General features: G+C 36.1%; 1 protein-coding gene across 5 annotated transcripts in view; it reads left to right on the plus strand.

Annotated features, from left to right (window-relative positions):
* The window catches only part of Herc1 (HECT and RLD domain containing E3 ubiquitin protein ligase family member 1), a 159,282-nt gene that overhangs the window by 58,697 nt on the left and 86,232 nt on the right, over positions 1 to 14,353 (plus strand). For all 5 annotated transcript variants that reach the window (XM_029481107.1, XM_029481103.1, XM_029481105.1 and 2 more), the window contains exons 18-25: positions 459 to 680; positions 3,593 to 3,766; positions 6,578 to 6,692; positions 6,782 to 6,902; positions 8,689 to 8,860; positions 10,884 to 11,196; positions 11,607 to 11,727; positions 13,490 to 13,541. In XM_029481107.1, coding sequence (XP_029336967.1) covers positions 459 to 680; positions 3,593 to 3,766; positions 6,578 to 6,692; positions 6,782 to 6,902; positions 8,689 to 8,860; positions 10,884 to 11,196; positions 11,607 to 11,727; positions 13,490 to 13,541 — 1,290 coding nt within the window. The remainder of the gene's footprint in view (positions 1 to 458; positions 681 to 3,592; positions 3,767 to 6,577; positions 6,693 to 6,781; positions 6,903 to 8,688; positions 8,861 to 10,883; positions 11,197 to 11,606; positions 11,728 to 13,489; positions 13,542 to 14,353) is intronic.

Raw genomic sequence — 14,353 nt, forward strand, 5'->3', positions numbered from 1 at the left:
TAAAAAAAAGGGAAAGAAACCTCGGGTCTGGTTCTTAGTATAAGACAGTTCTGAGTTCAAGCCAGAAGATCATTAAACAATAGTGTTACTTTAATTAATGAGTTCTTGTTTGGTTTTGGAAAAAAAGTCCCAAAGACTGACTAAAAATGGTAAAATTTAATCTAGATAGTATAATAGAATCTCTTGAGATAAGTTTACTTGGGCTGATTTATTATTAGGGTTAGGGTTAAAATTAGTAACATAACAAAGGAAATTTTATTTGATAGCCTTATATTTTTGAGTAAATTTTAAATTAGTCTAATAGACCAGGTAATTTGTACACAGAAAATAATATGTGTTCTTCTTAAGAAAATATTTTTTTCAATATGTTATAGTTTAATAGGTTAGAGACAATGAGAAAGCTTTTAAAAATTAAAATATCAGATAAAGACACAATTACTACTGATTTTTCTCTCCAGGGGGGCCAGAAGTAATTGACCCAGCTGGTGTGCCATTACCTCAGCCAGCTCAATCTTGGGTATGGCTTGTGGATCTGGAAAGAACAATTGCTCTCCTCATTGGCCGATGTCTTGGTGGCATGCTTCAAGGCTCCCCTGTGTCTCCAGAGGAACAGGATACTGCATATTGGATGAAAACACCACTTTTCAGTGATGGTGTGGAAATGGACACCCCTCAGTTGGGTAATACGCTTCTCTGAAGCACGTGAAACACGTACTTCTTTGTTTCTTCTTGGAGATCTTTTACCTGAGTGTTGAAAACAGAACTCATGCATTTTCCACATTAGGTCAAAACAGGATCTAAAATTGTAATGTACAGTTTACAGAAAAACAGTTAAGTTCTGCAGCACGGTTATGAACCACTAGTGTAGGGGTATATGGATCTAGGGAAATGTTGAGCAGTAGTTCTCAACCTTTGGAATGCTGCAAACTTTTAATAGAGTTTTTCATGATGTGGTAACACCTAGCCATAAAATTATTTCATTGCTACTTTATAACTGTAATTTTTCTACTGTTATGAATCATAATGTAAATATCAGATATTCAGGGTATGTGATATGCCATTCCCAGGGGTGTTGCGACCCATAGGTTTGCAAACCACTTTTCTAGAGCCAACTATGGTAGCTCAGTCCTGTAGTCCCAGCACTTGAGAGGCTGAGTCAGGAGAATTGCTGCAAGATCAAGTCTAAGCTATATAAGTTCCAGACTCAACTGGGCTACAATGAGAAACCCTCATTTCAAAAACGCTGGAAATACAGGTTTGATCCTATTTTCTTAACACTTTTCCCTTATTTTGATCAAGTCATAGAAAAAAATATTTGTGTTCTAAAGCTTGGGGTTAGAAAACCTCTTCCCTGAGTAGAATGCACTGGAAGAGTACCTATCAGGACTGAGCAGTGTCCAATTTTCAGACACTATGTTAGAGTTACAATTGCTGTGATGGAACACCATGACCAAAAGCACCTTGGAGAGGAATGGGTTTATTTGGCTTATACTTCTACTTCATTGTTTATCAATAAAGATGTCAGAACAAGAAGTCAGATGATGACAGGAACTTGGAGCCAGGAGGAATGCTGCTTACTTGAAGGCTTGCTCCCCATGACTTGCTCAGCCTACTTTTTCATAGAAACCAGGACCATCAGCTCTGGGGCAAACCCTTCCACAATGAACTGATCCCTACCACATTTATCACTAAGAAAATACCCTACAGGTTTGCCTGTAGTCCAATCTTATGAATGTATTTTCTCAATTGAGGTTCTCTCTACTCAGATTACTATAGTTTGTATCAAGTTGACATAAAACTAGCTAGCACAGTCACTACCTGTAGGTTTTATTCCTCCATTTGTAGTTTCCTTTGGGAATTCCCTTTCCTTCTATCTTTCCCATTTCTCTTCTTTGTTGGCTCTTAGACTAAACACAAGATTTATTCATTGTCCCAGTGTATGGTAATCTAGGATTTATATTTTAATCTCACTGGGCCTCTAAATTTGATTCTATGAAATATTGAGTAGGATTAGCTAGCCTATATTGAGCCTAATTTTTGTTATTTTTCCAGTAAGAAAAAGACTCAGATATACACAAAGTAAAGAGAGAGGGGGCAAGAGAGGAAAAAGAGGGAGCCTACAGATTAGGAAAGGGCTGGGGTAGAGACAGGTAGAAAGGGAAGGTAGAAGAAAAAGAAAAGTTTTGCTTTGGGCATGCACATATGATAAAAAGAGCAAGGAAAATAGTTCTTTTTTCAAATAGAAGCAAGTACCCATCATTTCACTTTTGAACTAGAAAGTGAGTTTGACTGTGGCTAATGAATGCTAGATTGATACATATGAAGTGTAGAAAGTTAAATTGTGGGGTACTCAGGCAACAGCAGGATAAGATTCCAGCATTTTCAGCGCTAATGCCTGTGGTAGTCCCTAGTAATCCTTTGAGTAAAAAAGGTGTCTGTTGATCCATACATACCTTAAGTATGAGTAAAATAAACTTCTATTTTAATATTATTTTTTAGTTTTTAAAAAATAAAATTGTGTAACATATCAAGAAAAGGTATTTGCCTCTGTAAAACTGAATGTATAATATTCCTGTTATGTTATGGTTTGAATTGCCTTTTGGTACTTGTCAAAACCCTGACCATCATTTTGGAACAGTGGAAATAAAAAGTGAAGTGACCCAGCTGTAGGTGTGCACATTCTCAACACTGTAGTACTTGGGAGACAGAGGGTTGACCCAGATGGTAGGGCAGCATCCTTGTTTCTAGAAATGTAATAGTGATTCTGAATGCTAGAGGTCCTGTTGAGGAATTGGAAGTTTTGTTCATGGCATCTGTGATCCTTTTTGTATCACTCTTAACTGATTGTTTTCCTTTAAGTCTATCAAAGAGAAAACATTTTATTGTCTTTGTTGTGGCTTTACTTTTTTCAAAGAGTATACTATGCAATTTTAATGCAATGGTTTTCAAGGCTGTGCTTCACATATGTGTAGGACATTTTCTATCCCTGGCTCTATTTGCCAAAATGTCCATTTCTTTCTTTTTTAGAGGGAGTTAGAAAGGTGATACTTCCTCCAACTAAAGAAAAAAAAGAAAGTAGAGCACTTTATTTTAGTAGTGTCTACTTTAGCCCCAAGTACATAATTTCATGTTTTGAGTATATACGATTTTATTTGCAGTTACAAAATTTATGAAGTTTAAAATTGGGAGTTTAACCAGATGGTAGTGGCACATACCTTTAGTCCCAGCAGCCGGGAGGCAAAGGCAGGCAGATTTCTTGAGTTTGAGGTCAGGCTGGTCTACAGAGCGAGTTCCAGGACAGGCAGTGATACACAGAGAAACCCTGTCTCAAATCTGAAGCACCAAACAAAGAGAATTTGAGGACTGATGGCTCAAGGTGTAAAGTGTTTGCTGCTAGGACTGATAGCTGCGCTTGATCACTAGGACCTACTTGGTGCAAGGAGAAAAGTGACTCCCACAAGTTGTCTTCTGACCGTCCATATGCTGTAGTGCTCACACACACACACACACACACACACACACTCATGCACAGGGATGATGGGAGAAAGAGAAATGAATAAATAGAATTATTAATTAAATTTTTTTTTAATAGATAAATGTATGAGCTGCCTATTAGAAGTAGCTCTTTCAGGAAATGAAGAACAGAAGCCTTTTGATTACAAATTGCGGCCTGAAATTGCTGTCTATGTAGACTTGGCATTGGGTTGTTCTAAAGAGCCTGCCAGAAGCCTTTGGATCAGCATGCAGGATTATGCTGTCAGTAAAGGTAAGATAAAGAGAAGGAAATGGGGAAATATATATCTAACTTGCCTAAATAATTCATGTGTTTGTATAGATAAAAAATAATAGGAGCTATTCCTATTGCTTTTTTTGAGGAAAATAATTTCATATAAGTAGCAGCTTAAAATAATTGTTTTTCTGTTTGTGGAAAATGCATCATTGTATCAGGTTATTTGAGGTACTCACATAGACCCCATTTAAAGAAAATTGATTGTGTTAAAGGTGGGCTCTGTGTAATAAATCATTTTATGAAAGTATTCAGTGAAGCTTTATATTAGAGGATGTATATTTAGATGTCTAGGCTGTAGGCCTACTGAATATTTCTTTATATAAAAAGTTTTGCCTATTCAGAGTGCTAATAGTACCCATTTGAGATAAAATATGCTATTAATAGTGAATAGTCTACAAATATATGGTAATATTTCTATTTCTAATATTTTTATTTAGTAGAATTAACTGTATGTGCAAATTTCAGAAAATATCCTTGATTTATTCTTAGTTCCCATGTTTGACAGTGACCCATATTAAAGCCGGGCATAGTGGTGCATACCTGTAATTCCAGCACTCTGGATGTGAAGCAGGAAGGTCGGTTTAAGATCAGCTTCCACTATATAGTGAGTTTGAGGCTAATATGGGTTACATGAAACCCTATCTCAAAATAAGTACCCCAACCAGACAAACACAGTCGCCCATATCGTTGAGGGTAACATCTGTAGTCTCTGTTTTTTTTTTTTTTTTCTGTGTTGTTTCTTTCTTATCCTTAGTTTTCTTCTGTATCTTGGAATTCTCAGGTTTAAAAGATGGTAAAAGTAAATACGTCTTCACTTTTCATTGGCTTTTATCTTTTATAAATAAAATTAACCAATATGTACATCTCTCTTTTTTTAAAGACAGAGGCTTAAGCTCAAGTCTGGCATTAAACTCTTAGTCCTCTTGCCTCAGCCTCCTGAGTACTGAAATTACTGCATTGTGCTACCATTCCTAGATCAGTTATTTTAAATACTAGTGGAAAGATAGCTTGGTAGCTAGTGATATGTCTCATGGTCACTTGTGCCAAACCTGATATCCTGAGTTCAGTCCCAGGGACCCACGTGAGATAGTTTGCCCTTTGCCCTTCATACATGTCATGGCACTCTACTCCAGGGTGCAATCTCCCCTCCCCTCCCCTCCCCTCCTCCTCTCCCCTACCCCCCTCCACTGTTTAATTATGTCATAACAGTTTTCAGACAGTAACCAGGTCTGTGGAACAGGCAACACCTTGAGAACCTGATGTGGATAAATTCTGAATGCATATATACAGTGTACACGGTTGTTACAAGAGTCTCTGTGGACTCTAAAGTTTTATATAAAGTTAGGCATATTTGCATTATCAGTTCTTTTGTGTATAAATTAGTTAAGTCTGGATTTATACTTTTAACTTATACATAGAAAAAAAGCGAAAATTAATATATAGCATTTTATCTTTTGGGGAAGGAGCCTTAAGAATAGTTAAGAACAAGTAAAACTAAATTGGGTCTTAATATTTTCCAAGGATACTTTTTGTTTGATTTCACATTGGAGTACAATCATTATTCAGTAAATCTGTCAGATGAGCAGTGAAGAACTCTGCCCCCCCCCCATTGAATCTGATGAATTTTCTTTATTTTAAGAGTATATACTCTATTTAGTATAATATACTCCATGGTCTGCCAACATAGAATTAAAAGAATGTGAGGGGGGGGCAGATGACCCACCTGACTGGTTTTCTTCATTTAATGCTGTGGTTTGAGCTTTCAATTATATATATTCATTTCTGTCTAGGCATTTTTTTTCTGTCTAGGTATTTTTAATTGCCCAGATGCTCTTGAACTCTCACAGGATCTACTTTTATGGCTTAAAATAATACCATATAAATCTACATATCATATACATAGTTTCATATGTGTGTGTGCCTAAGTGAATAGTGCATTCAGTTTTAGGCTGCTTAATGGAAAGTGTTCAAAACTCGACTTTGATTCCAGTTCTTTTCCTACAAAACTTGTGTGGTCTTCCAATCTCACTATAACTAATACATTTAAATTCTTGTTGGCTTCAGATTGTAACAGTGCTTTCAGAGTTTATGCGGACTCTGACAACTTCTCACTACTTGAATTGTTCCTACCCTGGTTTGACCACTGTTGTTGCTTACTGCAGTAATGAGTTCTGCTTTTTACTATCTGCTTTTACTATTCAAGAGGTAGAGCTTTTAAAATATAAGTCAGGTCATGCCATTTCTGTGTTCAAAACTCTCTTTGCTACTCCCCATTTTTTAAAATAGTCATATAGACAAGTTATAGTCTAATTCCCCACTAGCTCTCTAATGTCATCTCCTACCACTCTTGTACATGTACCTTTGTTCCAGCAATTCTGACCTCTTGAACCCTGGTTATCCTAATGATATTCTGTAACACTGAGGCTTCTTTCCTTGCTTCACTTAGCTCTCTGTTCAAATCAGAAAACTGATCAGAGCGCCCTGTATGAAATAGTAATTATATAGCACAGTTCCCCAGTTCTTGCCCTGTGTTGTTTCTCTCCTTAGCCCGTGCCTGTCATTTATGTCTTTTGCATCTCCATAACCCATACCAAGATTCAAATTCCATGAGATCAGAGTCATGGCTCAAAACTGTATCCACAGTACCTGAAACAGTATTTGTGCATTTGTCAAGTAGTTGTTCCAAATGTCAGTGAAATTCAGATGTTGGGGAACAAAAGCTATTAATATTACCTCAGACCTGTTTTCTGAGTCCTTTTAAATGTCATTGTATCATTTTATTTTCAGACTGGGACAGTGCAACTTTAAGCAATGAGTCACTCTTGGACACTGTGTCTAGATTTGTTCTTGCAGCACTCCTCAAACACACAAACTTACTTAGTCAAGCATGTGGAGAAAGCCGGCAAGTAACTTAAAAACTATCCTCAGACAAATATTTGCTCTCATGATGTTAGAAACTAGGTAACTTTTCTATTTTGGTTCTTTATTTAGATACCAACCTGGTAAAAGCTTATCAGAAGTGTATCGTTGTGTATACAAAGTTCGAAGTCGTTTACTTGCTTGCAAGAACCTTGAACTTATTCAAACCAGGTCATCATCACGAGACAGATGGGTAAAGTTGGAAATCAATTAATTTCTATGTTTTCCTGCAAGCTTGTCAGAGGTGGCCCCACAATTTATGAAAAACATGCCACGATTGGTGTGAATGTTCAAAACATGCTAGCATGTTTTCTAGTGGAAAGTATTGGAAGAATAAAAGCATTGGGGTTTATTTACCTCATTTTTAAGTAAGTGTAATAGGGCTGCTAGGTAATAGCCTGCATAGATGATAGTTACAAACTGGCTTATTCATACCATGGATAATATTCTCCTTTTTAAAAATTAAGTTGAATCGGAATTACCCTGTTTAACTTACAATGCCAGAAATTATCAGGGATATTACCAGATACTTCAGATGGATTAAAAAAATGCAGCAGTCATACAAGAACTGAAAATTATTAAAAATTCTCAATGTAGTAAAAGGTGAGAAAAGGCCAAGGTTATAAACAATGCATCAGCTCTGTAGTTACAGTTGTGTACTCTGAAAGTGAAGATTGAGGCCACTAATTGAGGGTGATCCAGGAGTAAATATGGGAACAAATAGGTGATTTTGAAAGGACTTGGTGATTCTGACAGCACAATCCTGTAATTATAGAAATAAGCCTGTTCACAGTGCTTACTTTAAAACTAGGACACATCAGAGTTTCTGCTCTTTGTGATTTAGTTCTTAAACATAAACAACAGACAAGAGTTCAGCATGTACTGGCTTAGTATTTATGGGTATGGATATTTGAGAGTGACCTTAAATGTTCAGAAGAAGTACTACTTTATTTCTCAAGGCTCTAATTTGAAACTCATGTATATGAAAGTAAATATGTGACATATGGGCCTCAGTGCTAAGTATTTATATATTGTAAAGTTTCTAAGTTATTTACCGGTCATGAATCACAGATATCCTTTATTATGATTGTAATTGAAAGTTTTCATTTGTACTTTGTGTTGAAATTTATTAGATGAATTATTTAGTTATGATATTTGAGACTTTTCTAAGTATAGCTAACTCTTGGGTAGCATGACCATTATGGGAAACTACATTAACATTGTTCTTACTAGATTTTGAACTTTTGGATTTTTGTGGTTGGGAAGGAGGGCAAAGTTTTATTTTAAAATGTACCATCTTAAATTTAGAATTATTGGTGATTCGGACTTAAAGTTATATGATAGAGTGCTGTTTAAGCATAGGTAAGGCTTTGAGTTGGAACCCTCGTACTGTTCCTGCAAGCATTTATTTGTACAGAGTAATAGCATAGAGAACTTGAAGGGAACAATAGAATCAATGCTGGTCATAATGGCACATGCCTTTAATTCCAGCACTCTGAGGCAGAGGCAAGTGGTTCTTTGAGTTAAAGACTAGCCTGGCATACATTTTGAGTTCCAGCACAGCCAGGGCTGAATAGAGAGACCCTATCTCAAACCAACCAACCAACCAACCAACCAACCAAAGAATAACAAAAAAAAACCAAAACCAAGTAACAAAAATCACCTTTTGTGCTTACATCATTTTGTAACTTACATTGCAGCTTTGTAGTTTTATAGCCAAACACAAAGTAAACGTGAAGTAATTTATAGCATTGACATTTCAGTGAAAATACCAGGCAGGAAAGAACATATGTTTGTTTGTATATATGTGTATATAGTCTGTGTAATCTTTGCAAATTACCAGTGTATTATTTGTAAAGTTTATGTGTTATTGTTGATATCAGCAGTATTTTCCAAGACATAAAAATTTAGGTTTCTTGAAAACTTTTTGAAGCTTTGAAAAAAATATAGTCAGTGTAGTTTCCTATTATTTCTTTAAGATCGCAGATAACCAAGACTCTGCAGATGTTGATCCTCAAGAACATTCCTTTACCCGGACCATTGATGAAGAAGCTGAAATGGAAGAGCTGGCTGAGAGAGACAGGGAGGATGGCCACCCAGAGCCAGAAGATGAGGAAGAAGAACGGGAGCATGAAGTAATGACAGCTGGCAGTAAGTACATTCTTCTCCCTTGAGACGTGAGGATCCTGACATTTTGTAGGAAAACAGAGAAAGAGCATCTGTGTCATGCTTCTAAAATGCATCTGACACTGTACCAGGGATTTAAGTTTGCATTAGCCAACATTACAGGGGACTTTTGAACACAGGGTAGTGTCACTCTAATGCCTTTGCATTGCATGTTCTGGCTTGAAAAGCCCTCAGAGCATGTCAGCTTTCATCAGGCTGGAGACCTCTTTGTGGGGAAAGAACCCCTTACTATGCCATTTAGGAAGTCCAAATTGTGATTTCTGTATAGAGCTTTTAAAATTGTAAATTTCAACTATACTTTATTATTATATTTTTACCAGGCTGATACACACTTTTAACTAGTAATTTCCATATTAACAGATGAATCTAATGTTTTGCCAACTTTTTTGCCTGCATTTTCTATTAAGAATACCACTTGTACTCCAGATTTGAGCAAAGTTCTTTAGCTATTGTAAAATTTTCACCATTATAATAGCAGCCTCAGAACCTTGCTGATTCACTAGCATTTTATACTTGTGAGCAACACGGGTTGTGTCAAATGGACCCGACCCTGCTAGATGATGGTGTTTTAACTGTGGAGGCAATCTTGCCCATCATAAACAGTTTCAGTTTCAGCAAAGACATCAGTGGTTGCTTCTTTTTAATGTGTTTAAGAGTCAGTCAAGTTCAGGTGTTAGGAATTATATAAACTCAGATAGGAAGATGCTCTTCATTATGCATAAGCTTAAATTTGTCTGTTTTCCTTGTAACCTGACATTTTTCCCATACCAAGATATTGAACATTTCAGAAATAAGCAAGTTTTTTCTTTTTGAAACGTAACCTAGAGAACAGTGGTTCTCAAGTATTGCCATCCCTTTTGGGGTATGTCAAACATAGGGGTCTTCTAAAATCATCCTACATATTGTATATTTATATTATGGTTTGTGACAATAGCAAAATTATAGTTATAAAGTAGCAATGAAAATAATTTTATGGTTAGGGGTCACTACAATGTGAGGCATTGTTGTGCCATAGCATCAGGGTCACATCATTAGGAAGGTTGAGAATCACTGACCTAAAGCCTTATATTGATCTTTAGAACCAGCTGGAGGATTTGTTAAAACATTGCTGGGCTCAATTTGCAGAGCTCCTGATTCAGAAAGTTTGGGTGGGTCTGATATTTGCATTTGCACATTTGCACAAATACAGCAGCTGCTGCTGGTCTGAGACCTAACTCACTAGTAAGATTCGAAATCCTGGAGAAGGGGACCCACTCTGTCATTCTTTAGTTGTTATGTGACCTTTTTGACTAGATGTAGGAATCTCATTAATACAAGAGCTGATTTACAAAAGTAGAAAATTTTCATTAGGTTTGTATGTACATGGGGATCCTCCCAAGAAAGTGAATTTGAAAAGAAATTACTAAAGCTTGATGCTTTTATATCTTGTCAATAAAGAATGATTAATTTAAGAAATGACTGGACAGGTGGATACCTAGAATAGGGGAAAATTCCAAGGATGTTGTAAGGGAAGCAGGGCAGATGGTCACTTTAGAGAGCTTGCGTAGCCTGACTTGGCAGCCCCATTAGCAGTCTTTGAGGGTTGAAATTATTTTCTAGCTGTGATCCTAAAAGGATGTATCCTTTTAAAAGAGTCTACATGACTTGCTTCATGGAAGAAAAGACAGGCCAAATGGCCCTTTCCAAAGTCACAGATCTCATGTGATTACACCTAAGTCAGTTTACCAATTTGACATTTTAAGATGGCACAACTCTCTTTCAAGGTGGAACCATCCAAATCCAAATTCTATGAGGTAGATACACATTTCCTATTGCAAATGTATGACATTTACTGTAACTTTCTTACTATGCTAAATTTCTTGTCTAAAAACTGATTTTTCCCTGTTTCACTAAGTTTTGGTTCAAACTTTTTGACTATTTTCATTGTTATTTTCTTTGCTTTTCTCCCCCATGTGTTAAGACCTTGTTTTTGTGTTGCATGTTACAGAAATCTTTCAGTGTTTCCTCTCAGCCCGAGAAGTAGCTCGTAGCCGAGACCGAGATAGAATGAACAGTGGGGCAGGGTCTGGGGTCCGAGCTGATGACCCACCTCCACAGTCTCAGCAAGAACGACGGGTCAGCACAGACCTTCCTGAGGGGCAGGATGTGTACACTGCTGCCTGCAACTCTGTGATCCACCGCTGTGCGCTCCTAATATTAGGAGTAAGTCCTGTGATTGATGAGCTTCAGAAGCGAAGGGAAGAAGGGCAGTTACAGCAGCCTTCTGTGAGTGCCTCTGAAGGCACTGGACTCATGACCAGGTGGGCCTGACTGGAACCTGAAAATGCTGTTCTCTTCCCTGTGGTACTTCTTACAGTTTCTGTTTGGTAGTGTCAAAGACAGAGGAAGAAATGCAAGTTGACTGGAATGAATTGAAAATAAACAGTAGTGCTGGCTCAGCCTGGAATGTGAATTTCTGGTTCCATGAGGAGGAAGGTTTCCATACATATAAACAGCCACAGTTAACAAACATCCAAAAATTACTTATATCTTTCTGTAATGTAACTGTATAAAAATACTTCAAAGGGCTTTTTTTATTATGTGAGCCAAGCTTTCTATGGGCAGACATAATGATTTCACTGTACTTTGTCTTTGTGTTGCTAGTTCCATTCAGTTTTATGTTCACTAACAGTCCCCAATCAAAAACCTTTTCTTTGTGTTTGTGAGACAGGAGTGAAAGTCTCACTGCTGAGAGCCGCCTAGTTCATGCAAGTCCAAGTTACAGACTGATCAAATCAAGGAGTGAATCTGATCTGTCTCAGCCTGAATCAGATGAAGAGGGTTATGCACTGGTAGGTATATCTAAAGAAGGACTCTTGCTTTCAAGCTATAGATATATAAAGTTTTTAGGTTGAGTTGTTTACGCTTGTTTTAGGCATATCCAAACTTGAAAGATTTATGATAGAGATAACATACCTGTATTACACTTGTCAAGGGTTTTGGTCTTGAGTCCTGACTTATTCCTGAGGTCCAGATTCATAGATTAACTCTTGCTTAGACTGCTGGATTAGTCTACCCGAATCTTAGCTCATGTAATAGTGGCTTCTTCTTTCTCTTGCAACTTCTTCTCTTGTACTGTTTTATGAGGTGGTAACCCATTATTCTTATATGTCTAGTAGTGCCCTTAGGTTGTTAGTGAATGAAATAGAAGTTAGTTTCAAATAAACAAAGGTAACTAGTTTAGTGATAAATCTTTGAGCCTTCTTTTGCAACATCTATTTTATAATGAATTATCTACACTGTCTTAGTGAACCAAAAATACCGAACCATATTTGATTGACATTCCTTGAATTATTTGAGTTCAGATTGTCATTCTTATCAATATTTTGTGGGTTATTCTTAATGCTATTACCTAGCTTCTTCAGAACTAAAAGGATTATTTAGCTTATAGCAAATACTTTACAAACGGACAATCTACATGAATGAATACTGAAAAAAGACTAGACCAAAAGGTAAAGCCCCGAGTAAGATTTATGCATTACTAGGGATTCTCTAAGTAGAAAGGAGCCACCACGCAGAAATATACATTATACAATTCAGTGTCTAAAGGATAAAGACAACTCAGGTAAAGAGAAATAGCTATTTCTATTTTTGAGGTGAGATTAATCTCTTCTTACACAAAAGTACATGTGATGAAAACATTTCATAACACAGTCTTTGGGAGACTAGTTGGATGATTTGGTTTATTCAGCATAAAATGGTCTGAGACCTAGCACTTTCCATTGATGTGTATGTATGGACAGATAAGACAATATATATTTACCTACACATGGGTACATTTGTATGTGTTTATATTTGTAATAGGTGAAGACTTTTTACAGTATTTATCAAATGATCCTCTTCCATAGTCTTATTTGCCACATATTCTTTTGTTTGTGTGAAACACTGTCAAAGTACAATTGAAATTGCCATCATATGAAATACATGAACTCAAGTTAACTGAGTGTGGTTTATGTATAATTGGTTGTGCTTATGGACAGTTGAGAGTAGACAGTTTATACCCCCACCACCTGATACAGAGAGAATAAACTTCTCTTTTTCTGAAAGCATTTACTCTATTAAGCTGTCTGCAGTTTCATCAATTAGGAAGTATTTTGGAATGCCAGTAGAATCTTAGAACTGTGTAACTTTCTTTGTTAGAATATTTGTCAGATGACCTCTAAATTCCCAGTTAAGGCTAGTGCAAAGTTTGAAAAGAAAGGAAAATAAAGACAGAAAAATAGTAATTTTGGTAACTAGGACATTATTACAGTGTTTTTAGGTATTTGAAATATTATTGTCATTCTGTAACTGGAAGATGAACATAAAGACAAGAGAAAGGTATCAGCAATTGCTCTTTTATTGTGGTAATTAATGCATGTGTTTGAGTTAAGATCTGTGGAGTTATGTGTATGGGCACTTTTATAGTTGTTTTCAGTGGGTGTGTGGTTGGTCAGAATTTATTGGTGAAAAAATAGGACATTACTATAACTATATGGGTTATTTTAATGCTTTATTAAATAAACAATAATAAAACTCTTAAAACCTAAACTTTTTTTTTTAAACTTGTTATAGAGTGGCCGACGAAATGTTGACTTTGATTTGGCATCATCTCATAGGAAGAGAGGTAAAACCAGCTTAAATTAAGTAGCTGTTTTTCTGTCTGATATATTTAAATCTGATTGTCACTGGGATATCATTGCCAAAAGCAATTGAGAGTATTTTATTAGAAAAATTAAGAGGAAGGTAATTTTCTCCACAATGCACATATATTTAAAATCTGGGAGTGCATGTGAGTTAATAATTAGTTATTTTTTCCTGTGTTTTGTTTAAAAGGCACTTTTGAAAAATACTATAGAATTCCAGAAATGTTGCCTGGGAGGTTATGTGTGTAGTTTTCTATGCTCCGGCTCACTAATACACACACACATACACCTTCAAATAAAAGTTTCTACATTACCCTCCCTAATTTGTTCTTTTATTATATGGTATGCAGTTTTATAGTATTACCAGGAGTCTTTTCTTAGTAGCTCTTTCTTAATGTGTATCAGTTAACACATAGGCAAATGGAGGAAAAGAGCAGTGGCTTTAGATAATATAAATCCAAGGGTAACTGAACACACTCTTAAATATTAATATTCTCTTATTAACTAAGACTTTCATTTAAAACCATGTATATAATAGTTTTATAAAAATATAAAATGTTAAAAATTTCTACTGGTGGTAGCTGTTTTCTAAAAGCTTGTGAAGAAAATTTGTTTCTGTGATATCAAACTTCTATTCTTCAACATGAAACCCTTTTTTGGTGTTTAAGGCTTTTCCACATATGTAAAAAGAACCAAAACCAAACAAAACCCCACAAACAAAGACGAGAAGATAAGGAATGAGGGAAAGGAACATCATAGTTCATATGATTTTTAAAAATTATACACACATACA

The sequence above is a fragment of the Mus caroli genome, chromosome 9 (genome assembly GCF_900094665.2).
Source record: "Mus caroli chromosome 9, CAROLI_EIJ_v1.1, whole genome shotgun sequence".
NCBI classification, from domain to species: Eukaryota; Metazoa; Chordata; class Mammalia; order Rodentia; family Muridae; genus Mus; species Mus caroli.